Genomic DNA, 23,942 nt, shown 5'->3' with positions numbered 1-23,942 from the left:
CCTAGAAAGGTCCAGGAATCTCTCCTCTTGGCTATCTCGATTGATCTCAGCTCAGCCCGATATTCTGTGGGTATCTACAGATCTGGTGATATTGCAAGTCCAATTGACAAGACTGAGCTTGTGTGCATAACGAATCTGGTGGTGATGCAACCAGCCTCCCGGGGTTGCTCTGTGTCTACGCTCACCTCCCTGGCTTCCTTCAGTTTCCCACAACTCCTTGACATCTCCTCCCCACCCCACCTCCTGCCTTTTGTTGGGAACCTTTATGAACCTTCTTTTTTGTTTGCTTGCTTGCTTTATGTCCATGTAGATGATTATCCTAGCGTCTACGTCATGGCCGTTTCACGTGGATCTTTTAAAATAAATTTCTTCCGTGTTTCAAATTCATCTACACTCACCTCACTAAATGCCAGCACCCCCTTTTAATGAGGGAGTTAACAGGTAAGACATTTTGTTGGCTTTTGAGTTGACTTCTCAACAAAGCTTCTCTTCTTTAGCCACATAAAGTTGTGACCTGGGAAATGACCTATTTCATTCACTGTGCCCTGCAGGAAACCCAGTGTGTTGGAACCTTAAAGGGCCAACCAGAGCCTCCTCGGGGTCTTTTTCCTCCTTATGTCACTTCATTCAATGTTGACAGCCACTGGACTTTACATCCAGTACTTGATTATCCTTAGTTCACTCTGTACAAAGTAATTTAAACTACCCTGTAACTGTTTTCCTGAACTTCATAAAAATTGACTTTGGTTTTGTTTGTTGTGCCCTGAAATTTATCTTTCCTTTCCCGTTGTCCTGACAAGGGCTATGTGTTGAGATGTTCAAGCTGATTAATGAAGTATGTGTATGTGTGTGTGCATGCTGTGTGTGTGTGTGTGTGTGTACTTTCTGTGTGTATCTGTGCTGTGTGTGTGCAAGTATGTATGTGAATGGATGTATGTACATGTGAGTGTGTGTGTGTATGTGTGAGTGTATGTGTATGCATGTGAGGCATGTGCACATGTGCTCTCTCTCTCTCTCTCTCTCTCTCTCTCTCTCTCTCTCTCTCTCGGTGTGTGTGTGTGTGTGTGTGTGTGTGTGTGTGTGTGTGTATGATATGCAGGGGATGAAATCCAGGACTTCTTGCATGCTAAGCAGGTATTTTCGTTGTTGAGTTACATCTCTAGCTCTGTTTTTCTTTCCTTACAGATTGGTAAAATCAAATGTTTCTGGACTCTAGGAGGTTTTAAGAGAATTTCTGGCCAGTTTACATTGATTTTTTTTTTCTCTGTGGTTGTAGTCAGTCCCAGAACATGGCCTGCAAGGGCCTTTGAAGTCTTTTGTGATGCAAAGAGAAACTGGCTGACTCTGGGTTGCTGATTTTTGCATTGTAGATGAATGCACAGAGGTCATGGGGATGTGTGCATTGTTTGTATGTAGGTCTGCTTCTTCATTTCTTGTTTTTGATAACTGAGGTTTGAACCCAGGACCTCATGTGTACTAAGCAAGTGCTCCACCACTGAGCTATGTCCACACCTCACCATGACAACAGTTAACAGCTATGTTTTAATACTTCCCAGAATAGTCTGACCTTGAACCTGCAATCCTCCTGTCTCACTCTCCTGACTAGCTGGGACTACAGGCCTCTAACACCAAGCCAAATTTAAGCCTGCGATGAAACAAAGGGGGCTAAGAACAACTCAGCACCCATAGGTGCTTCTGGTACTCGGGTGCTTCTTGTACCCATGGGTGCTTCCCATATTTTAATTCATTTAACTCTTACAGTCACACAGGGGAAGAACTATTATTTATTTGACTTTATAGATGATGATATAACAAAAGGAATATTTAGCATCTATCCGTTCCAGATCACTCTGAGTCAGAGGGGGAGCCCCAACCCCCACCTCCCTTTGCCTCCAAATTTACTGGCTAGTTGAGAGAAATGAAAGCCGGTTGTAATTATTTGTTGTGAGTGATTATATGACCGCCCCCCCCCCTTTCAGGGAACTCAGAAGGGGAACTCAGCTATTGCTTCCCAGGTGTCCCACCAAGTCACTTTCAGGCTGCCTGAATACATCTGTCTCCTTGTGTTTGTGTGTGCCACTTGGGTTGCTCTGAAGCATTCTACACATATATAGGTCACACATTCCTGGAACATAAATGAGTCAATCAGCAACTTAGAGATTCTTACTCATTCTGACCTTTGGCCCTTGCTTGTGTCAGCTGAAATGTGGGTGTGGAGAGGCAGTTTGGGAACTGGTACGCTGGAGAAATGAAGAGAAGCCCACAGGAGATTTGTAGGAGTAGGTACTGTTGTCTGAGGTTTCTGCCCTAGAGTTCAAGTTACAGCCATGGCTGCAGGTAAGATGAGACAGCAATTGGCAACGCTGGATGGTGTCCATGCTTGACCCTGGCATGTGAGCGCATGTACAGTGTGGAATCTCGGAGTACTGACATCTTTCAGTAATCAAGGACATGGGTTCTAGGTCACCCTGCCCTGGTGGCTATGCAAACACATGGATGAACAGATTCCCTGTATAAAATGGCATACTTTCTCCTTGATAATTGAAGCCAGCATCAACTCAATCTATGAACTGCTGGAGCACGTAAAGGTGCTGGTCCTACAGATCCAAAGCTGTAGGATCTCCATGACAACAGCAGGGCAACAGCAGGATATCTGAGAGGAGCCCTCTTAAGGATCCAGCATTGACATCATGGCAGAAGCCAGAGGCCTCGAAGCAGACCAATGAACTATTGCAATGAGTATTTGCAAGTAAAGCTGTTTGGGGACTAGGGGACACACTGTGTGACACACTGTGTGACACACTGTGAGACGTGTAGCTTCCTTAGTGAGATTTTTTTTGTTGTTTATTTGTTCCTTTTTTATTTTAATTTTTTGTTTTCTTGTGGGGAGGGGAGGTGACAAGGGCAGGGGCAGATATGAAGGGACAGGGAGATGAGTGGGATCAGGATGAATTCACAAAGAATCAATAAAATGTAAAAAAAAAAATATTTTCAACTCCATGTTGAACCCAAGAATCCATGAATCTAGAGTTCTGACTCCTCCGCTTAACCCATCCCCTCAAACTCTGGGGACATTCTGTGGCAGGAGACAACCACTCAAGTTTTCGAATCCAAGGGCAGATTCTCAGAAAGACCAAACATTTGTCAAGGGAAGTGTTTCTAGTTATAGGATACACAGTTAATGTGCTATTCATCCTACGTGAAACCCGTTTAAGCTGAAGAAAAACAACCATTAGAGAACGCACCCAGTGTGGTCACGCTTACACTCCATTTGTCAACTGAAAATGTGTTTGTTTAAATAGGGTGTCTGGTTTATTACAGTCAGCACTCCCTCCTGGGCAGATAACTGCCTGAGTTTCACAAGTACAAGTGAATGATCCAGGCTGGCTCAGCAGCTGTCTTTAGTCAACATTCTTAGTGATAATTTCTAAGAATTATGCATTAATTTGTAAATACCCCCTATTTTTAAATAAGTTGTAGGCATATGACTAATCCATTTCAGTGCTTTGATGGGAATATGAAATGTTCACACAACTGGTTGGTGAAAGTGAAGCTCTGAGCAGAGCTATTTTGATGAAAATTAGGGCGTATAAGAAAAGACGGAAGCAGCTGACTTGAGTTTGTTTGTTTTCTGTGCGTATTGGGAGACTCAGGGTTTCGATGCACGTATATTACCTCTTAGCCCAGCCATGTTTCTAACCCTAAAGATACACATCAAATACCCAGGTCCCTAAGTCTCACTGCAACTGTATTTACCTTAGTGGTTGTCTTCCATTTGTGTATGTCCCCAACGTAGAAGTGCTCTCAGGTGGTAGCCGGATGTAATTTTTGTCACTGAATTTGCATTAGAATATTCAGTTAAGATTCTTCATACGAGAGACTGTGGTGGTTCTGATGTGCCGTACAAATGTCACCAGAAGGTTGGAGGGAAGGAGGAATGAAGCGAGAGAGATAGTTGGGGAGGGAAGGATAGATAGATAGATAGATAGATAGATAGATAGATAGATAGATAGATAGACAGAGCATTTAAAATGCTTCACTGGGTTTAGTCTTCATTAAGCAAAGTGCACAAATCTCTTAAACCATCGGTAAGATCATCAGAAGAGCTCTCTTTCCCTAGATTAATCTATGAGGTTAGTACAATTTTTAGCAGGGTATCCATTGTATTTACTTCTTCGTTTTTGTGTGTATGCTGGGGTGTGTTGTTTCCTAAAACAGACCAACAAATTGATTATAAAGTTCAATTAGACAAAGAATGAATGACATCAGTGGGGAAGTTTTGTGAAAAGAAGAAAGGGCGGGTCTTGTTCTATTTGATAGCAACATGTCTTAAAGGATCCATAGTTGTTAAAGTAGCTTTATTGTCTCTTTCTATAGTCTTCATTGGCCCAGGACTTGATATGTGGACTAGACTGGACTTGAACCCATAGAGATCAATCTGCCTCTGTTTCCAGAATGCTGGAAGTGTGCCACCATGTCTAGAAATAGTTAAAGTGTAAGGAACCTACCTAGTAGAACAGACTTCAGAGGCTGGCAGACGTACACGAACTATTAGCCAACCACCTCTAGGGCCCTTTGTAGCCCACTGTATGTGTAGAATTACAGTCAAAGACAACAGAAATCTGTTTTTTGTTTTGTTTTGTTTCATTTCGTGTTGGCTTGTCATTGAGTCAGACATGGGTAGTCTCAGTGCTTGGAAGGCTAAAGCAGGAGGACCTTAGGTTTGTAGCTAATGTAGGCTACATAGCAAGAGACCTTGTCTTAAAAAATGTCTTGGATGGGAAGATCTTATCCAAACTTTCCATGGAGTAATACACCTTTTCGTCAACACCCTTCCAGAATTACTCTTTTTATAGCTTCTATTTTCATCAAAGTTACAGACTGCCAACCCTCTAAGGCACGTACCCCAATTCTTATCCCATCACAGCCTTCTCTTCTTTCCTCCCTCATCTTGTATTCTCTGTGTGACCCCTCTGTAGAGGTCACCTTGGGAAGGGTAATTTCTTTCTCAGTCTGCCTGCTTTTCTAGGAAGTAAGTCTCAGGCTGCTGGGGGTGGGAATTCCCTTGTAGGCTCGCAGAATTCTGATGAACAAAGATTCCCAACTTCTCTCTTTGGTGATTTACTAGATCTTAAAACCTGGCGTTTAAAACTATCATCGAATAGCCCATATTATGGAGTTAGAATTGTTGGTTATGCACCTAGACAAAGAAAAAAAACAAAAGCAAAAACAAACAAACAAACAAAAAAACCAAAAAAACCTGACACCTCCCTGAAAAGCCTGGCTTTTCAGAGTGACTAGATTTGCTGCACATTGTGTTTGTATGTGCACATGAGCACTTCTGCATTTATCTTAGGGACTTGGTGTTAAAAAACAGTGAAGAGGTGTCTCCTACCTTATATACTCCTGAATTGCCTTGAATAATGTGTGCTCATTTGGTAATAAAAACAAAATGCTTGAGATACTTATAACAGCCAGGTAGGGTGGTTCACTCCCATAATCCCAACCTTTGGGAGGTGGAGGCAAGGAGGATGAGAAGTTCATCTTCAGCTACACAGACAGCCTGACACTTGCCTGGGATATATGAGGCCCTATCTTCAAACAAACAAACAAACAAACAAACAAACCAGAAACCCAACTCAACAACAAAAATTTATATTTTTGGTTGTCAGCCTAGCGTTTAACAGCTGAGCCATCTCTCCAGCCCAAACAAAAACTTATTATGAGATAGGCCTGTAAGTTAGTGACAGAGAGCTTGCCTAGTACATGTTAGGCCCCTGACTCAATTTCCCAGAGCCTGGGGTAGGAGGACCCTATGTACAGGTCCGTGATACCTGAGAATATAAAAATATGGAAGTGAAAGTGGCCTAAAGAAAATCAAAACCAAAACTCAACCTGTTTTCCATTTCTTTTATTATTATTTTTTTTTACTTTACATTCAGTAAAAATTTCATTGTTATATATAAGGGTGTGAGTCTTAATAAAAATGAAAAGCTGCATAACGACTGTTGGATTTGGGGGTTCAGAACAGTCTCAGTCCCCCTCATTTCCCTGGAGCTGTGTTCTCTCCACTCTCTGGCAGTGTCTTCTCCACCCATAGTTATGTCTCCTCTAGGATGTCAGGAAAGCGACGACGTCACCAGGAAAGCAACGTCACCGGGCAGCCTTCCGTCTGACTAAGAGCAGTGCACTTGAGATTCCCCTGTGCTGTGTGCATCAGAACTCTTGCCTTTTGATTTCTGAGAGTGTGGAGTGTTCGTCGTGAATACTACGTTCTTTGTCCCTCTGTAGCTACGGGGCGCTTGGGTTGTTTCCAGTTACTGAGAAGCGATCCTAAGTGTTGGCTTGTAGGTTTGTGTGCTCTTCTCTCTTGGATCAACAGCTAGGTACTTGCTTTGCTGGGTCATGCAGTGTCTGTGTATTAACTTTATGAGAAACTGCCAGCCTTATTTCCAAAGAAGACAGGCACAGGGATCCCAGGCCCCCCTCTTCCCTGCCAGCTTCTAAAGCACTGTGGACATTCCTATCCCTGGACGGGTGGAATCCCAGGTCTTATTTTGCATCTTCACAGTGACGAATCCATTATTTTAATCACCTTTGATGATGTCTTGATGAAGTTTTTTTTTATATATATATATAAAATTTCAATTTTTCGTCTTTAAAAAAAATGTATGAGAAGTTGTCACTATCTAGCCCGGACTGGCCTCTAAGTAGCAGTCCTCTGGCCTCGACCTCCCCAGGGTTGGGATTATAGATATGTACCACACTCCTTGCCTGCTTTGGATCATTTTTATAAATTTTAAAGTTGAAATCTTTAGTATTCTCTACCTAGAAATCGTTTATCCATTGTTATATGTGAATCCCCCTACCAGTCTATAGTATACCCTTTCCCACAACGCTGTGGAATGTTTGTACATGTATGTCATTATACTCCCTGTCTGCTCACTCCTCCGTTGCCCTCCCCTGACCCCATTGTCTCCCCTTCCCCTCCCCTTTGCCTCCCTTCCCCCTCTACTTTGCCTCCCCATCCCCCATTTCTTTTGTACACCATCCCCCATCTCTCTTGCCTCCCTCAACCCCCTTGTCTTCCCTCCCTCAACCCACTTGCTTCCCCTCTCCCTCTCCTATGCTCCCCTCACCCTCTTCGCCTCCCCTCCCCATTCCTTTTGCACCCCATCCCCATTCCCTTTGCCTCCCCTCTCCCTCCCTTTGCCTCCCCTCCCCATTCCTCTTGCCTTCCCTTCCTCAACCCCATTGCCTCCCCTCCCCCATCCCGTCGCCTCCCCATTTCCTTTGCACCATCCCCTGTGTCACTATATCCCACTATCCATCTCCTAATCCCTTAAGATCTCTTGTGTCACTTTTTTCCTCTCTCTCCTTTCGTCTCTTCCATGCACATGAGTACACACGTGAGCACTCTCACAGGCACATGCACACAGCCATATGTACACAAATATAAATCTAGATTCCACATATGAAAAGACATGCTCTATATGAAAGATTTAATCTTGACAAGGATCATCTTTTCTTTCTTTTTTCTTTTTTCCATTTTAAAACTGCATTGTATTTTTGGTGCCGCTACTAAGAATTCTCAGCCTAAACAAAGCCATGAGACTCTATGAGTTTATATTGGGATCTATGATCTATTTCAAGTAAACTTTTAAGTAAGCATAGTTCTTTTAAAAAAATTAACCTAAGACTCCAATTTTCTTTTTCACTTGTATAAAGACCTCTCATTTCCCCACAAGACTCCAATTTTCTTTTTCACTTGTATAAAGACCTCTCATTTCCCCACAGTTAGTGACATTTATTCTGAAGGAAAGAATGTGTTTTGACCTAGAATATAAACTCTGATATCTTCCAGCACAAAGAGAAAGAGTTCTGCAGGCCCTGGCTGTGACGGAAAGAGTCCCCTTTACCTAAGAGAGAGCACCCACAGTTTACCTAAGAGAGCACCCACAGTTTGCTTTCCAACAATATCACAAAACTAAACATAGCTTACCCATCAGTTTCCTTTGCCCAGCGTTTTTAGAAGCTCAAAAAAGACTTAAAAAAAAAATCAGAACTTTGGAATGAGAATGGAACTTAAGGCTCATTTAGCTAAATTCTTCCTTTTCCAACGTACAAAAATAACACAAGCATGTGGCAGACTGTACAGGGCACAGAAGTATTGTCTTAGGTATTGGAGCTCCCGGGGATGCTGACTTCCATTTCTTTGTCCTTTCCTTGCTGTCTGGGGCTGGCATCTCTCCCTCCTCATGACCTCACATGTCGGTATGCCCCAGGCTCAGTCCTCGGATCTCTTCTTTCTTCCACTCACTCTCTGGGTGACCTCATTCAGCTCATAGCTTAAAATGCCACATACACTGGATGAGTCAAAGCTCCTCCAGTCTCTTGCTCCTCTGAACCTCAGACTAGGATACCGAGCTGCCACCTCAACACACCAGAGATGTCTAACAGCTATTTGTCTACCACAGCAGCCTTGGTTTTTCCCTCTCACCCTTGCTCTGGAACTGTCGATCAGACCTTTTCACCTTATCAATGAAATATACCCAGAATCTGACAGCACCATGGCCACAAATGTTGTCTCTAGGGCCTGGGATTTGGCCTCTACTCCTCACTGGTTTTGTACTCTCCCCACCTGCTTCTGAGGCTGTTGTCCACAGTGGCCATGAAGATCATTAATAACTAGATCTTGCCCCTGCCAAGCAGAATCTCACAGATGGCTTTTCATCATTCTGAATCACATCTCTGTTACGACCTGATCCCAGCAGGTCTCTCTGAACTTTTCTGCCCTTCTCACCTCAGGCATTTACTAGTCTTTGAGTCAAAGCTTGTTGCCCTGAAAGGGATTTCACATACTGGCTCTGTGCCTCCAGGTACTCAGCAGCCCCGCGTCTTCTCCAGCCTCGTACACTGAGATTCACTTATCCTCTGAAAGGCCACCTTTCCCTAGATGCCTCCCCACACCTGCTCCACCTTCTCTCTTTGCCCTGGCTTTCTCTGGAGAGCTCACCACTGCCTGTCACTATAGGTCTTGCCTCCTCTACTGAAACATGAAGGTCAGTGAAGGTGGAACTTGCTTGTAACCCCAGCTTCCAGAGCATGTGGCCCACAGTCCGTTCTCAGAGGTCAATACCAGTAGATTCCTTTCTATTCTATTTTACTTCCGCATTTCCCTAGAGGCTGTCATTTTTTATTCGTGAGGTAGATAGCTTTTTGGATTTCTAAAAATAAAATGCATTTGTAAACATGGTCACACAGCTTTTCTGAGGACACAAGTCTCATACTGTGTTTTTCCTCACTTAATATATATTTAGATAGTTAGTTGATCCATTCATCTATGTATTTATCGGATTATATCGCTAGACCACGCTGCAGATATAGCTTATTGCCCTGTTAATATGCATGTGGATTGTGTCCCCTTTCCACTACTGTAAACAAGACCGCAGTGAATGTAGTGACACACAAATCTCTGTGCACATGGACGGTAGAACTCATCTTGGAATTTCTGTCAGCGACTTGGCACATGTTGATGATGGATGGGCATGTAAAATGCTTTTTCTTCCATTTTAAAAAAAATCTTTTTATATTGCTGGCAACAGTAGATGAGTTCCTATCCTCCCCCCCCATCTTTGCTAGAACAACGTATACAGGAAGATGTGACAGGTGCTGGGAACCAGACTCAGCCCCCCGCCCCCCCCCCCCCTGCAACAGAGCAGAAGTGTGCTTAACCCCTGAGCAATTGGACCAGTCCAGATTTTAATTTTTTTTTTCTTAAAATGAATCCACAACACAAACCCTCAAGTGTTAGAGTTGGCTTTAGGTTTCCTGGAAGTTGTTGCACTCGGTGATTTATTGTTTCTTAACAACTTTGTGGTTTCTACTGGGCCTCGCTAGAGTGTTCTCAAAGAAGAAGAGCAGTTATCTGTTTTAATGACTCGGCCTGGCATCCAGAACACAGGCACAGGAATGAATACAGAGAGCAATGCCAAGCCAGACGAGAGCTGGGTTCACAAGCAGCACCTGGGGGCTTCTAGGATGTAGTTGGTTTCAGCCCAGGACAAGTGTGAATGTTGGTTGGCTCTTGCTAGCTCTGCCTTTGTGGCTGCTGGCAGGCCATGCAATGAGGTTCAAAGGGCAGCCCCCAGCGTTCTCTGGTTTCATCAGCTGTCAAATGTGGGCTGAGAGGTACTTTGGTGTAGCATCAGTATGTCAGAATTTGAAGAGTTCTGGGAAGTTAGCTACTCTTAGAGACACTTTAAACCTCAACCTATAAACAGTAACAGAAAGTGGACTTTTAAAATGTGCACTTATAGACTTAGATTGTTAGCTGCAAAAGCACTTTTGCTTTGAATTTCCTAAGAAGCAGAGTAAAAACCATTTATATGTTCCTGAACCCGGTGCACCCGACAACCTGCCCAAGGCAGACATTGTTAATCAACTTCAGAAAGCTCCAACCCAGCCCGAGAACCCTTTTTAAACAGTGCTTCTGGTAGGTAACTCGTCATAATTGAGCCAGGTTTTTATGTGAATTAAACATCTGTTTGTCCTTCCCTCGTAAATGTGTGACTCATGACCCAGGGCTAAGAGCCCTGGACGTTAAGCCAGAAGACTGTGGTTTAGTCCCCTCACTTTGCTTTTCCTGGTTATGTTGTATTAGGCAAGCCATGTAACTTTTCTGGGACTAGCTTCCCTGAAATGAGGGAGTCTAGTGGGATAATCATTAAGCATCCCTCCTTCTCTGAACATCCTTATGAGTTAAGGCATAGAGATGTTGAATCTGTGATTTTTCATAGTTATAAGAAGGAAATTTGCATGTTACAGATCTGTTACTGGAATTCAGATGTCCATGTTCCTAGCCTTTCTTGACTGCTGCTCACTGAATCCAGAATTTAGGTGTTCACAGTGGTAAGGGGAGTTACTTAAATGGGGAGACTTACAAGAAGCCACTTTTGGCTAAGTGAGGTACAAATGGCCTCACACCTCCGAGCTGGAGCTAGGCTTAGTGTAGCCAGCTCACCCTGCAGTTCAGGATCTTGAGTCACTTTTTCTTGATTTTGTCTGCTCCTTCTGATGTGCAAGAGGCCCTGCATTCATTCAGGCCTTCCCTTTGGGCTTCTCGTCCCTGGTCTCTCCATACCTTGCAGTGACTTGACTCTTGTTTGTTTTCCAGGCTCCCCTTCCCTACGGGCATATCCTCTCCTGTCTGTGATCACCCGGCAGCCCACAGTCATCTCCCACCTGGTTCCCACTGGCTCGGGAATCACTCCAGTGTTACCTCGCCATCCAGTCACCGCTGCAGAGGCTGCTGCTGCTGCTGCTGCTGCTGCTGCTGCTGAGACCCCTGGTGGTGAGGCATTAGCCAGCAGCGAGTCAGAGACAGAACAACCCACACCCAGGCAGAAGAAACCACGCAGGAGTCGCACCATCTTCACGGAGCTGCAGCTCATGGGCCTAGAGAAGAAATTCCAGAAGCAGAAGTATTTGTCTACCCCAGACAGGTGAGCCCCAAAAGATAGCGCTCTCTGTAGGTACCACCCGGAGAGGAGTTCTGCACTCTGTCGGTTGCGGATTCGCAAAGGGCACGTGCAGGGCTGGGTTACACTCTGGTCCAGATGTTATTCCCTTGCTGAAGTCCTGTCAACTTTGTGTTAGAAGAGGCAGCCCACCTGAATCTATCCCATCAGTCCACAGTGCCTGAATGGATGCTCTCTCTTCCGTCTCGCCTGTGGTTCTGATAAACCTCTTCAGAAAACCAAGCAAAGTCAGCTCATTCTCTGTCTGGAATCTGGCTTGGTTCTTAAAGCCCCAGACATTGAGCATCACACGCAGTGGGTCTAGACCTGTGATTTTAGCCCTTCCTTGCCCTCTTGAATACCTGGCTGACTTGTATGGTGGCCTGGCTCTGGCCAGAAAAGCCTGGATTGATTTAGGTGAGGAGGTTTCTGAGACCTTAGTGGATTTGATCAGGATTAAAGCAGAGCCACTTGGCAGAGAGCACTTAAAAGCTGGAGGGAAGTCTCCTCTTTAAACCCTTTGTAATTCATGTTTGGAATGATTGTAACCCTTGTTTCTCTAGAGGTCCTCTGCCTTTAGTGTCTTAATCACAAAATATGTCTATTCCTTTATCTTACTCTGAGGTGGCTGAGCTCAGAGATGAGTCTACTTATTGGAAAACTTTTCCAGATCTTTTAAAGTATTATTGTTATTATTATTGCTAAGTGCTTTGTCCCGACTAGGTTGACCCCAGTCCTATGAAAGAGAATAGTAAACAACTGCAATTGAATGGCTGAAGCTATTTAGTAGTTGCTTAGGAAACAAACAGGAAGTGAAAGCACAATCTCCAAGTTTCCCTTTCAGGGAGACCTTGTCTAGGTGCTCCGCAAGTCACCTGCTTGCTGAGGGCCTCTTGGGTGCTCCAAAGTGGGGTGACAGGGTGGCAGAGAATACTCTGTAGTAAACAGAGCCCTGCTGGTGCCCTGCTGGTGCCCCATGTTGCCATGGAAACCGAAAGATATTGCTGAGCGTGGCAGGAAAGCCTTTAAGAAGACCTTGGCTTCCAGAAGAGAGGTCATCGTGTATAGAGGAGACATCCCTGAAAGGCTACTTAGGGTGTGGATGGGGTGGGAAGGACCTTACATGCCTGACTGAGGACCAGGGTCTTGCTGCCGAGGCAGTCGCTGGCCCATAAGGTCCATTTTAGAATCACAGCTTCAGTAGCATTGCAACTGATGGATTATAGGCAAGTGAAGCCAGCCATGAAAGAACCTAGGGTTGGCTGCGGGAAATAGAGAGGAGAGCAGGGATGTTCTAAAATGGAAATGGAATGGGAAGAACCGACCTTGGGGTGAGGAAGAAGGGCAAAAGTTGAGTGTCCCGGGGTTCCTGAATGAGGTGGGCCCTTAGGGAACAAAGATGCTCTTTGTGGAAGCTGAATGGCTAGACACAGGCTGGGATGGACGAGGCAGAGTGAGTTTTGCTTCCAACATTCACACTGTGGTTCCATTTGGGCAGACAGGCCTGTGAGTTGGGAATTAATACACGTGATCTGCAGGTTGCAGGTAACTAAGTTTCATGGACTTATGTAGCCAGATGGAGCAGCCATCATTCTTAGTCGTACTGTTGTGTATCTAAGAGGCTTCAAAGGGGGGGGGGGTTAGTTCTTAATAAATCTATTGGGGCTTCCTGATACTTGCCCAGGCATCTCTCAGGTGACCCACACAGAACTGATTCACTTGCACAGGGAGGAGGACTCCATCTGGCTGGCATTGAAACTGACGCCCCAGTCCGCCCTCTCCCATGTTCCCTACCTCCCTACGTGACCAAAGCCATGAGCACTCCCTCCTCCCACAGCTCCTGCCCTCCTCCTCCTCTGTGTTTGTTTCCCTGGTTTCCTAGGCGACTCCTGTTTGAGTGAATATGCAGGGAAGTGAGAATTTGTAACGGTGGCAGGTAATGAGAGAGAGCCGATGACAGTGAGATTTTTTGCGGCAGCCTGGAGTGAGTCAAGGATGCATTTTTCCCAAGTGAGCTAACAGCATTTGCTAATGCTGTGGTAGAACTGTGACCCTTCTACTGACTAATCCACCTGACAGCCTCGGGTGAACCAGGCTCACGAAAACCCTGCAGGAGTCTGAAGGGACCCTTAGTACCACCAGAACCCAGAATGGCTCTGGGACCAGAACTGTGGGATCACCCTGGATTGCTCGGTTCATAATGAATGAACACCCTAGGGCGTAGTGCTTTGTTAAAGAAAAGAGCTAAATGCTGTTGGCATTGGGCGATTATTGCTTCGGTCAGTTACTCACTTCCAATAAAATGCTCAGCTGCCCGTAGCCCCTTGACAGGGATGGTCACATATATGTGACTGTAGCTTTAAGACAGGCTCAACAGTCCTTTGAAGGCAGAGTCTAGAGGCTTCATTAATGTACCCCAATGAGAGCGGGAGTCCCGGCAGCTGGGTACGTAAACACCAAGAGTTGGCTGACACCAGGGTCAATGGCAGTGTTTGTGCCAATGCTAGATCTCCTCCGGTAGAGAAGGCTGCAGCCGAGGCATCGCACCTGGACTGCCTGCCGCACCTGGACTGCCTGTGGCTTAGGGTTGAGCCTGTGCAGGCTTGCAAGAAATAGTGGGCCCTAGATCTACAAGCGGCAGTTCTCAGAAACCTGGTGACCTTCAAGCACTGGTGGCCACGGCTCAAGCTGATGTACAAGTCTGAACTGCTTCACTGAGCAGGGTTGGAGCTCAAGGGAGGTTGCAGGCAGGCAGCTCATGTTTTCTCAGATCTCATGTCCCCCCAGGCGGTACCCAGGTAACCATATAGGTCCCTGGCTGCAGCCTCGAGAACTAAGGATAGAGACCCGACTAACTTCCCCTTAATATTCCGTGTCCCACTTGGAGTGTTGGGTCCTCGCTCAGGCTGTGGCATCTCTGTTTTCCCTCCACAATTCAGGCTTTGTGGAGAAGTGTCGTGAGGTGGGCCCTCGCACAGAAGGTGGCGTACAAGTCAGTCAAGGGCGGATTTCACTCTTGCTCCAGGATCCAGGAGTCAGCAAAAATAGAGCCAGAAGAGTGTTTATTTCAGGCTCTTTGCACCGCATAGTCTTTCCCCATCTACTCACGTCTGCTGACGTAGCACAGAGGTAGCCACGAGCAATGAAAGCAAATAAACTTGTCTGTGTTCCAAGAGACTTTATTTAACAGAAAAGCAAATGTCAGGAAGAGTTTGGCCATATCCTTGAGAAATTCTAATCTTTCTCTAAGCCTTCAATCTTCTATCTGTAAAATGGAAATAATTCTACCAAGCTTGGTGTGGTGGAAAGATACCACTGGGTAGGGGCTTAGTGTGTGCCTGGGATGCTGGCATGCTCTGCAAATGGTTGCTGTGTTGCTAGAGTTACTTCTCACTGGACAGATGGCTTTGACCTCAGTGCTTTTCAGACGGCTACAGAGAAAAAGTAGATATACAGTGAGCATAGAAAACAGGAGGGACTATGGGTTTAACGCTTCATCGGACACTTTATGGCTGCACATTCCAATCACTGTAATAATTTAGGGCAACTACAGTAGATTCCTGGGGCTGGAGGGATGACTTAGCACGAGTCACTTGCTTCGAGAGTGTTCAGATCCCCAGAACCTTCATGAAAACTGGGTAGGTGTGGCTGCTGCCTGTAATCCCAGCACTTAGCAGGCAAAAAATGGGGGATACCCAGGACAATGGTAGAACTCTGGGTTCACCAAGATACCCTCTCTCAATAAGTAAAGTAGGATGTAACAGAAGACGACACTTGCCATCAACCTTGGGTTTCTGCACACAGCACACACAAACATGCATGCACATATACATGTGACTATGCAAAACTATTTCTGAGCCCTGCTTGGGGATTTAGTAATGGAGTAGGTAGGTTTGTGAACATTAATTAAGTGAAAAACTGGGACTTGAGCTGGGGACGCAGAAGTAGCATGTTCTCTGGAGACAGATGACAACATGGTTCATTGGGGTGACTGCTGAGTCAAAGGAATTAGGGGAGCTTGGAGGCTCAGATACCAGAGGTGAATCTGGAGTGATGAGTGGAATTCCCATAGAAGTGTGGCTTTACCTGTCTCTAGTTTTTGAGATGGGAACATACATTTTATAGAGTACAGGGGTGAAGATCAAAGGCTGGGATGTTCAGGTTCATTTCAGAGAGAGAATGAATCTGGGATGAGGACTCTCCCCATGTCCTCACGTGTGGCCACTATTGCTGTTTTCCAGTCCTACACAGAAGGTTCTCAGAAGGGAGACATGCTTCCTCTTGGCGATGGCCTGGGTTAATGGTGGCAGTCTGAGATTTAGTAGCAAGTGCCAGGTGCTAGCCAGCATGTCCCCACCTCTCTCGCTCACTCCCCTCTTCCTCACCCGTCTTTTGTGTCTCATGCCTTCCAGGTTGGACTTGGCCCAGTCTCTGGGGCTCACTCAGCTGCAAGTGAAGACTTGGTATCAGAATCGCAGGATGAAATGGAAGAAGATGGTAAGAAAGGGCCAGGAGTGTAATCCTGGGACCATTCTAATGGGAAGAATTTCCAGTCTGGGGCTGTTGGGAGGCAGGAAGGATCTCTGGGAGTTTGGGCTTCAAGACAAGAAGGTCTTCCGAGGTGCTGGCTGTGGAGGGAGGCTGTTTGAACTTGACCTCATTTAAGAAAAAACAAAACAAAACCCTTTTTTAAATCTTTTCTCATATATTACAACCAGACCAAAGTTTCCCCACCTTCTCCTCCTCCAACCTCTCTCCCCCTTGCCTGTACATTTCCCCTCTCCCCCAGATCCACTCCCCACCCCCATCCCACTCCTAAGAGAAGAGCAGGCCTCCCAGGGACATTAACCAAAAAAGCTAAAGTAAGACCAGGTATATATACCATCACATCAAGGCAAAAAGGCAAACCAGTAGGAGGAAAACAGTTCCACAAGTAGGCAAAAGAGTCAGGTGCAGTCTTCGCTCCCGTTGTTAGGGTCCCCTCAAGAACACCAAGCTATGCATCTTTAATATATATGCTGAGGACCTAGGTCAGACCCCTACAAGCTCTCTGCAAATTCTGGGTCAGTTGATTCTATGGGCCCTGTTTTTGTGGTGTCCCTGATCCCTCTGGTTCCTCTCATCTTTCTTCCTCCTCTGTAGGACTCCCTAAGCTCTGCCTAATGTTTGGCTGTGGTACTCTGCATCTGCTCCCATCAGTAGCTGGATGAAGTCTCTCTGGTCTTTTTGATGAGGATTGTGCTGGACTCCCAGTCCCAGCACACTCTTTAGGCAGGACAATCTGCAGGTTTTGTGACCGGGTTGGTGTCCCAATCCCTCCACTTGAGGCCTTGCCTAATTATAGATGAGCAGAACAGATCCTGTATCCCCATCACTAGGAGTCTCTGCTAGGGTCACTGTCATAGATGCCATAGAATTTCCATTGCGCTAGGTTTCCACTTCACCCCTGAAATGTCCCTCAATTCCAGCCATCTCTCCTGGTATTTTCTCCTTCCTTCCCCCATCGGATCCTGCCTGTTCCCGACCCTACCCATTTGTAGCTCCCCCGTGAAATCTCCTCTACTTTTCCTTCCCTGGGGGAGATCCTTACGTCTTCCACTGAAGTCTTCCTTGTTGCTTAGCCTCTCTGGTTGACCTCATTTCTTAACCAGTTTCTTTAGAAATCAAAGAGGAAAACCCATAAGCCTTCTCAACCCCACCTTCTGGCTCGTCCAAAGAACTCTGTTCTCCTAGCAATAGCTCAGTACCTGCTGGCAACGGTCATAGGAAAGACAGATGTTTCTGTGCCTGAGTCCTTGAACACAGGAGTCTTTAAACGTGGTGGGCACCAGGATAAGCTCCCCTCCCAGGAAGTCTGATCTCAGGAACCCATGGCAGGGCTGGGGACAGGCCAGGTCATTTCGAAACATGCTGCCTTCCACTGGCTCCCATCTCCCCGGTGGCCTCTCCGTTGTGACACCAGAGCTCTCATCGTGCAGTCAGGTTCTCGAAGTGCCACCTCTGAGCGGTTTACCTTAGGGAGGATGCCGTAGACACACTTCACATCCAAACTAAACATCGATGCTCCTCCGCTAGCCATCCTAGCCTGTCCTGGGCAATGCAGGGAGGAAAAATAAAATGTAACCTCTGCTTCTAGTGGGATTTGTTCTGTAGGTGGAGAGAGATGGGCCCAGGAAGTAGCAAGGGCAGAATGATTCGGTTATCTAGTTCGAGATAAACCCCCCAAAGAGTTCAGAGGTGAGTGTAGTGAAGATGGTTGTGGACAGAAGTTAAAGCTGAAGGATAGTGAAAGTTAGATAAATAGAGAGTAATTCTAAACATTCTGTAAGGCTATACACATATGAAACAAATGATGGAAATTGGGGGTGGGTGGGTGGGTGGGTGGGTGTTGTTCTCTAAAGGAACCGAGTTTGGGAGTGAGAGGTGCTGGGCCACATTCCCCTGGGTGCCCCTCCCTGCCCATCTGGGGCACGTCCCTTGGGTTCTTTTTCTTTTAAGTTCCACCACCTTCCTCTTTCCTCACCAATCACCATTGTGGAAATCAATGTCTCCCGAGCAGCAGAGTATTGTTTAAATTGGTTATCAGCAATCTTCGCATGAGTCATGCGGATAACGAACTGACAACCTGTCCCCTCGGCCAGCACCACCCAGTCCCCGCCCCTCTGTGGGACACCCTGTGCACCCTGGGCTCTGACATCACCTGTTTTTCATCAGCCACTCTACTGCTGGCACAGTTGCAGAGTACCTGGTGATGGTTATCCGCCATACACTTCAAAATGGAAGTCACTCAGTAGATTTAACAGCAGAGAACCTTCTCAGCAAGCCAAATTCAGGTCCCTTCCAGAGGGAAGAGAGCCAAGCTTTTAGTTTAGTTCATGTTAGCAACAGCATATGGACCAGTTAATTCGTATCAGGTTGAAGTGATGAGCTGAGGTACTTGTGTGTCCATGTGGTGGCTGTGTGGTAGGTGCAAGTAATAAAACCTAAAAGGCCTGTGAGAGGAGAAGGGGATATTGAAGGGGCAGAAAGGATGAGGCAAGGAGTGTAAGGGGAGGCAGAGATGGAGGAAGGGAGGAAAGCCATCACAAACAATTGATGTTTGAAAATATTTAGTGAAGTTAACACTTTATATGCTAATTAAAAATATCAATTAAAACATACAAAACATAAAAATACTTTCAGTTGAGTCATTGAGACAGACCTGAAAGCTAAGTTACACAGAATGGTCATGCTGTGGTGGACATGCTGCCTCGGGAGCAGAGAAGAGGAGGGAGGGCTTTGTGGAAGAGGTGCCTGTAAGCTGGTTTCAGTGGATGGATGGCAATGTGTCTAGCAGTGGTGGGGAACGAGCTTCAGGCAGAAAGAAGGGGCAGAAGGAACCTCAGAAGGGTGAGAGCCATATACAAGGCAGGACATGCAGTTGAGTGTTGAGTTCAGACTCCCTCAGAACAGCAGGGCATTGTTGAGCTCCAGATTGCCTCATATATTTCCCTGCTAAAAACTCTTTCAAGGCTATCTCTTCAGGTACTGAGAAGGAAAGAAAAAGATAATTGAGTAATAAAGATGTCTCAAGGCTAGTAACCTAATTGGAACTGGAAAAAGATTAGCATTTGATTCTCAGACTTACTCTGGAGGCTGCCAAGGCCAAAGCTGCCAAAAGCCAGATAGGATCTCTAACTAGTTTTGACTGGTCAGCATGTGTAACCTATAGCGGGTTGAGTAAATTTAATTTTGCACATTAGATGGGATGCTTATCCCATATTCCTTTTCTGGAGATCCACAGCATTTGTATCGGGCGGGAAACGTCTCTCATTTTTTTCCCCAGTGGTCTGCAGTATTCACGCTCAGTTCTCTTCTGAAAGCGGACCCAACCGCACTCCAGAATGCGGGAAGACTATAGTGTCACATGTGGGTGCCACTTGATTTTGCATTGTTTCTAGAGAGTGAACAATTCAGTGCAACTGTTACCAGTTATGACCCTGGACAGGTTACTGTGTGTCTCCTTGGTAAACTCTCACACCTACTTCACAGAGTTGTGCTATCCGAGATGACACCTACAAAATGCCTAGGCTAGTGCTTGCCACATGGGATGCTGACGAGGGATTTTAGCCATCCTGGTTTTTAGTGTTTACTGTCAACAAAATCCATATTTTCAAAGAATCTAAACTTTTAGAGGCCATGATAGGAAGGTGGAAGTGAACTCTACAGGCTTCTAGGACCCCCTCAAGTTCTCATTCAGCTGAGAGGAGTCCCGAGTACTTGGCCCCCTGATTTGGCAAGGGGACACAGTTCAAGGCTTAATGGGACATTAGGTCATCAGGCTGGGACAAACAGCTAATGTGATCGGCAATGCTGTGGGAGAGATTCATGCCGGAGAGCCCAGACTTTTTTTTTCTCACCATCATCGTTTCAGTGGTCCCAACTGTGCTGGAGGGGAGAGGGGAGAGAGATGCAAATGGTCCCCAAGTTCAGAAGCCTGGCTGCTGGTGGGAGAGTGCGGACGAATAGGGAACAGTAAGGTCGGTGATGAGTTTTATGAGCCCCTGCACACTAAGCAGAAAGAAATGCTGGCTAGATTGGAGACGTTTGCAGTCTTACATTTAAGTCCAGTTCTCCCCCTGGCTCGCCTCGATCCCTGCAAACACTTTCTGTCTGGAAGGGGGAAAGAAAGAAGATGCACCCTTCGATACTGTCGTCCTCTTCTCTCTGACATAACTGCCTGAACCCCATCTAAATAATTTAGGAAGGAAGCAAGAAGAGCCATCTTGACATCTTCATCCAAATTCAAATGCCTATATGATGGGTCCGGAGGAGGACTGCTGATCAATGTAGCTAATGAAGTACCATATCCTAGGTGTTTTTGTGTGTGTGAGAGAAAGAGAGAGAGAGAGAGAGAGAGAGAGAGAGAGAGAGAGAGAGAGAGAGAGAGGCACATGACCTCATGCCCAGTGGGGTGCCTGGTCTCTCTGGACTAAGAAACAACCTGTGTCTAGGAATCGGTGGGGAAGCAAGCCCCCAGAGAGAGCTGCAGGGTGCTTGTGAGTGTGCAGGCCTGGCGCAGGGCGGGTTCCAGATAATTGCATGTCTCAGGTGTGCTGGGAGGCAGGGGGCCAGAGGTCGATGCGGAAAGCAGCCAGGAGGGTAGTTATCTCCTAATTATTGCTTGCACTGGAATGTTTTATTCCATTTAGAAAATGGTCTGATTGTTTTGACTTTTTTTTTTTTTCATGCTGTAGGAAAACAGCCAGGTGGGGTAGATCCAAGCTGTGTGGGTGGTGTTCTGTAATTGCTGGGCTGGACTTTCTTTTGCCAATTAGATGGCTTCCTTAGACCTGCCCTTTTCTAACTTGATTACTGCATGGAGCAACTGCCTTTTTGTATAACCTCTTTCATACCCAGTGGAACTGCTTTCAACATGAAGATTCTGTCTTGGCACAGTCAGGCACTTTCAAAAGCACTGACATCAAGATCAGATACTGGCATACCCAAGAAGGAACACAGGTGTCTTCTCTCCAGAGGCCATTTCTGTTAGTGTCTATACCTTGTTGGAGGTCGCCTCATATCTCCCTTTGAGCTGTCTGGATGGGTTCAAATAAGTAAAGAAGAATTGCAGGTGGAAAGAGGTTCTTATTGAGACTATACAGTTGTCTTGGCTCTTGTACATTGATGAGGGAGGGAGTTAGCAAACTGATACAGACATAGGGTGAATATTGTTTCCTGAATGTGCTACAACGTAGACGGACTATAAGGACACTGTGCTGAGTGAAGCAAGCAAAAGCCACACATCATGATTCTGCCTATGTGAGGAGACGACTGATCACCGAGGTGCAGGGTGATGACTTGGTGCTAATGGGTATAAGGTTTCCATTGGCGATGAGGAAACATGATCCAAAATTGCACTGAGTGATAGCTGCCCAAGTTAGCAATTATGCTAAGCATTGTTAAATTGGGCAGTTTAAATATATGAAACATGAGTGCAAATTATATCTCAAAGCTGTTTTAATAAGAACTTAAGGCTTGATGAGTTACTGCACTCATTCTTGAGGTTCAGCCCAAGGAGGATCTCTTCTGGTTTTGAAGAAGGAAGCAGAGTCAATAAATACCTAGTAACTACATAGAAAGGTCTTGGTCAGGAGAGATTTGTCCTTAAGGAGCTTCTGTGCAAACAGAGAAGAGGTGCAATAAGTTAGAAATGTTGCCTAGTTTGGATCTAGAGTGGCCCCAAAGGTCCATGTGCAGGAAGAGGGCGACATCCCTAGCCTGTAATGCTGCCAGTGGAGGAGGAAAGTTGGAGGCTTTAAGAAGTAGAGCCCGGCGGAAGGAAGCTAGGTCATTGGGAAGTGTCCTCGAGTGGACACTGAGACCACAGCTCCTCCTTCGTTTCTCTTTGCTTCCCGATCCCACGAAATCAGCAACTCGTTCCGTTCTCCCACGTGATAATCTGACTTCACCGTGTCCAAAAGTCGTGGGCCAACCATGAAGTAAAACCACTAACCTGTGAGGGAAAATAAACTGTTCCTTCAGAGAGGTGTATTCATCTCAGATAGGACGCCCCAGAGATATGAATCCAATTAATGCTGAAAGTAGCCCCCCCCCAAAAAAAAGTCTCCTATCCCCTCTCTATTTAATTCAAGCCTTCCCAAAGCTCTTCACACTAGCTGCCTGGAACGTTGACTACACAGAACCAGGGACTGGAGTGGGTAAAGGAAGGACTGTATACTACCTTACTAAGTAAACTATGAATATTGAAAACAATAATTTCTACCTGCCTCATGGGGGTTCTTGTGTAGATCACAAAATGGGGGCAACTATATAAATATTTGGTGTGTGACTGAATATATTTTGCAGATCAACCTTTTTTTTTTTTTTTTTTTTTTTGTGTGAGTGCTGAGAATTTACTGTAGGGCACTTCTTTTTGAAAGGGGTCTGCATTTCAAAGCTTTTAACTTGAATTATCAGACTGGCTTGAAAAGATGATCGAGGCTCCATTTCACACGCGTGTGTTTGTTTTCCTGCTTGCTAGAGATCCTGTTCTTTTAATCTGTCAGTCCATAGTTAGCTCCTTAGCATCTGAACTTTAATTTCTTTCCTTACCAAAGGAGGTGACCTTTTCCTGTGTTCACGATCAGGGTATTTAATGCCAAAGTATGCGATGCTGACTAAAATCCATTGAGCATGGAAGAAGCTGGCCACTGGGGGAGCGGGGAGTCGGGGGATAGCCTTAAAATACTTGTGGCCAAACCTTGTGGCTTTGCTCTCCGGAGGGAAACTATACACTGCTGTGTGAGGGTGGACCAGGAGCAGGGTAGAGGGATTTCATGGATTCAATAACTTCTTTTTTCCCCCCACATAGGTCCTTAAAGGTGGACAGGAAGCACCCACAAAACCTAAGGGGCGCCCTAAGAAGAACTCCATTCCCACATCAGAGGAGATTGAAGCTGAAGAGAAGATGAACAGCCAGGCCCAGAGCCAGGAGCTGCTGGAATCCTCCGAGAGACAGGAGGAGCCCTGTGATACCCAGGAGCCCAAAGCGTGCCTTGTCCCCTTGGAGGTGGCAGAACCGATTCACCAGCCTCAGGAGATACCAGAAGCTTCCTCTGAACCCCCACCATTAAGCTAAACTAAATTTCTTTGGGGGGAAGGGGGGAGACTGGGAAGAAGGGAAGAGAGAGGCAAGGAGAATGAGGAAGAGAAGACCTCTAAAGACTAGAAACGTGGGTAGAGGAGCACTTCCAGTCTCCCTCGTCCCAGCGTCATTTTCATCGGAAGCATTTGATGAAGACTCGCTTGTGTGGGACTTAACCTTCTTGCAAGGCTGTGTTAGGCACAGATACCCTTCTGTAAGGGAGATAGCGCCTTGGATCTGATTGCCCAGGCTTGGGTGATAGCTGCAGGGCTGGCTACAGCAGCTCCGCTGGCCTGCAGCAAGGGCTGCTCGTCTCCTTCCTTGCTCTCCTCTGGGCAACAGGTCAGCAAAGCAGAGAGGTAGGTGGAAGTGCTCGGGAGACCTGCGCAGACTCCTTGCTGGCTCGGCGCTTATTTCTGTAGTTTTAAGAGAATTGAATTCTTTTTTTTTTTTTTTTGAGGGTGGGGTCGGGTGGGGAAAGCTGTTAAAGGCAGACAAAAAAGAAGAGAAAAAAACAAAAAAGAAAAAAAAAAAGGAGTTGGAGGGAGTTGTGAGTTACGAGGGACATCTCCGAGTCCTGCTTGTCTGTTTGGAGACACGTGTGCCTTTGTACCTTTATAAGACGGTCAGGTGCCAATAGACCTGATGATCTTTGGCTTCCCTGCTTCGTGAAGTTGCCATTCTGGAAGCTACAAATGCAGATATGTTAAGATAACTTTTATTTTTTAATTAAAAATACATCTTTCAGGAGGATTGTCTCGTTTGCTTGTTCATTTGTTGGTTTGTTTAAAGAAGTG

The 23,942-nt window shown here is 45.9% G+C and overlaps 1 protein-coding gene across 1 annotated transcript in view; it reads left to right on the top strand.

Annotated features, from left to right (window-relative positions):
- Barx2 (BARX homeobox 2) overlaps positions 1 to 23,647 on the top strand; it is a 65,534-nt gene extending 41,887 nt beyond the window's left edge. The window contains exons 2-4 of the mRNA XM_021207659.1: positions 11,177 to 11,504; positions 15,932 to 16,016; positions 22,873 to 23,647. Coding sequence (XP_021063318.1) covers positions 11,177 to 11,504; positions 15,932 to 16,016; positions 22,873 to 23,139 — 680 coding nt within the window. The 3' untranslated portion in view covers positions 23,140 to 23,647. The remainder of the gene's footprint in view (positions 1 to 11,176; positions 11,505 to 15,931; positions 16,017 to 22,872) is intronic.
- The last annotated feature ends 295 nt before the right edge of the window (positions 23,648 to 23,942 follow it).

This window comes from Mus pahari, chromosome 10, assembly GCF_900095145.1.
Source record: "Mus pahari chromosome 10, PAHARI_EIJ_v1.1, whole genome shotgun sequence".
In the NCBI taxonomy this organism is placed as follows: Eukaryota; Metazoa; Chordata; class Mammalia; order Rodentia; family Muridae; genus Mus; species Mus pahari.
This window is presented reverse-complemented; position numbering and strand designations above follow the sequence as displayed.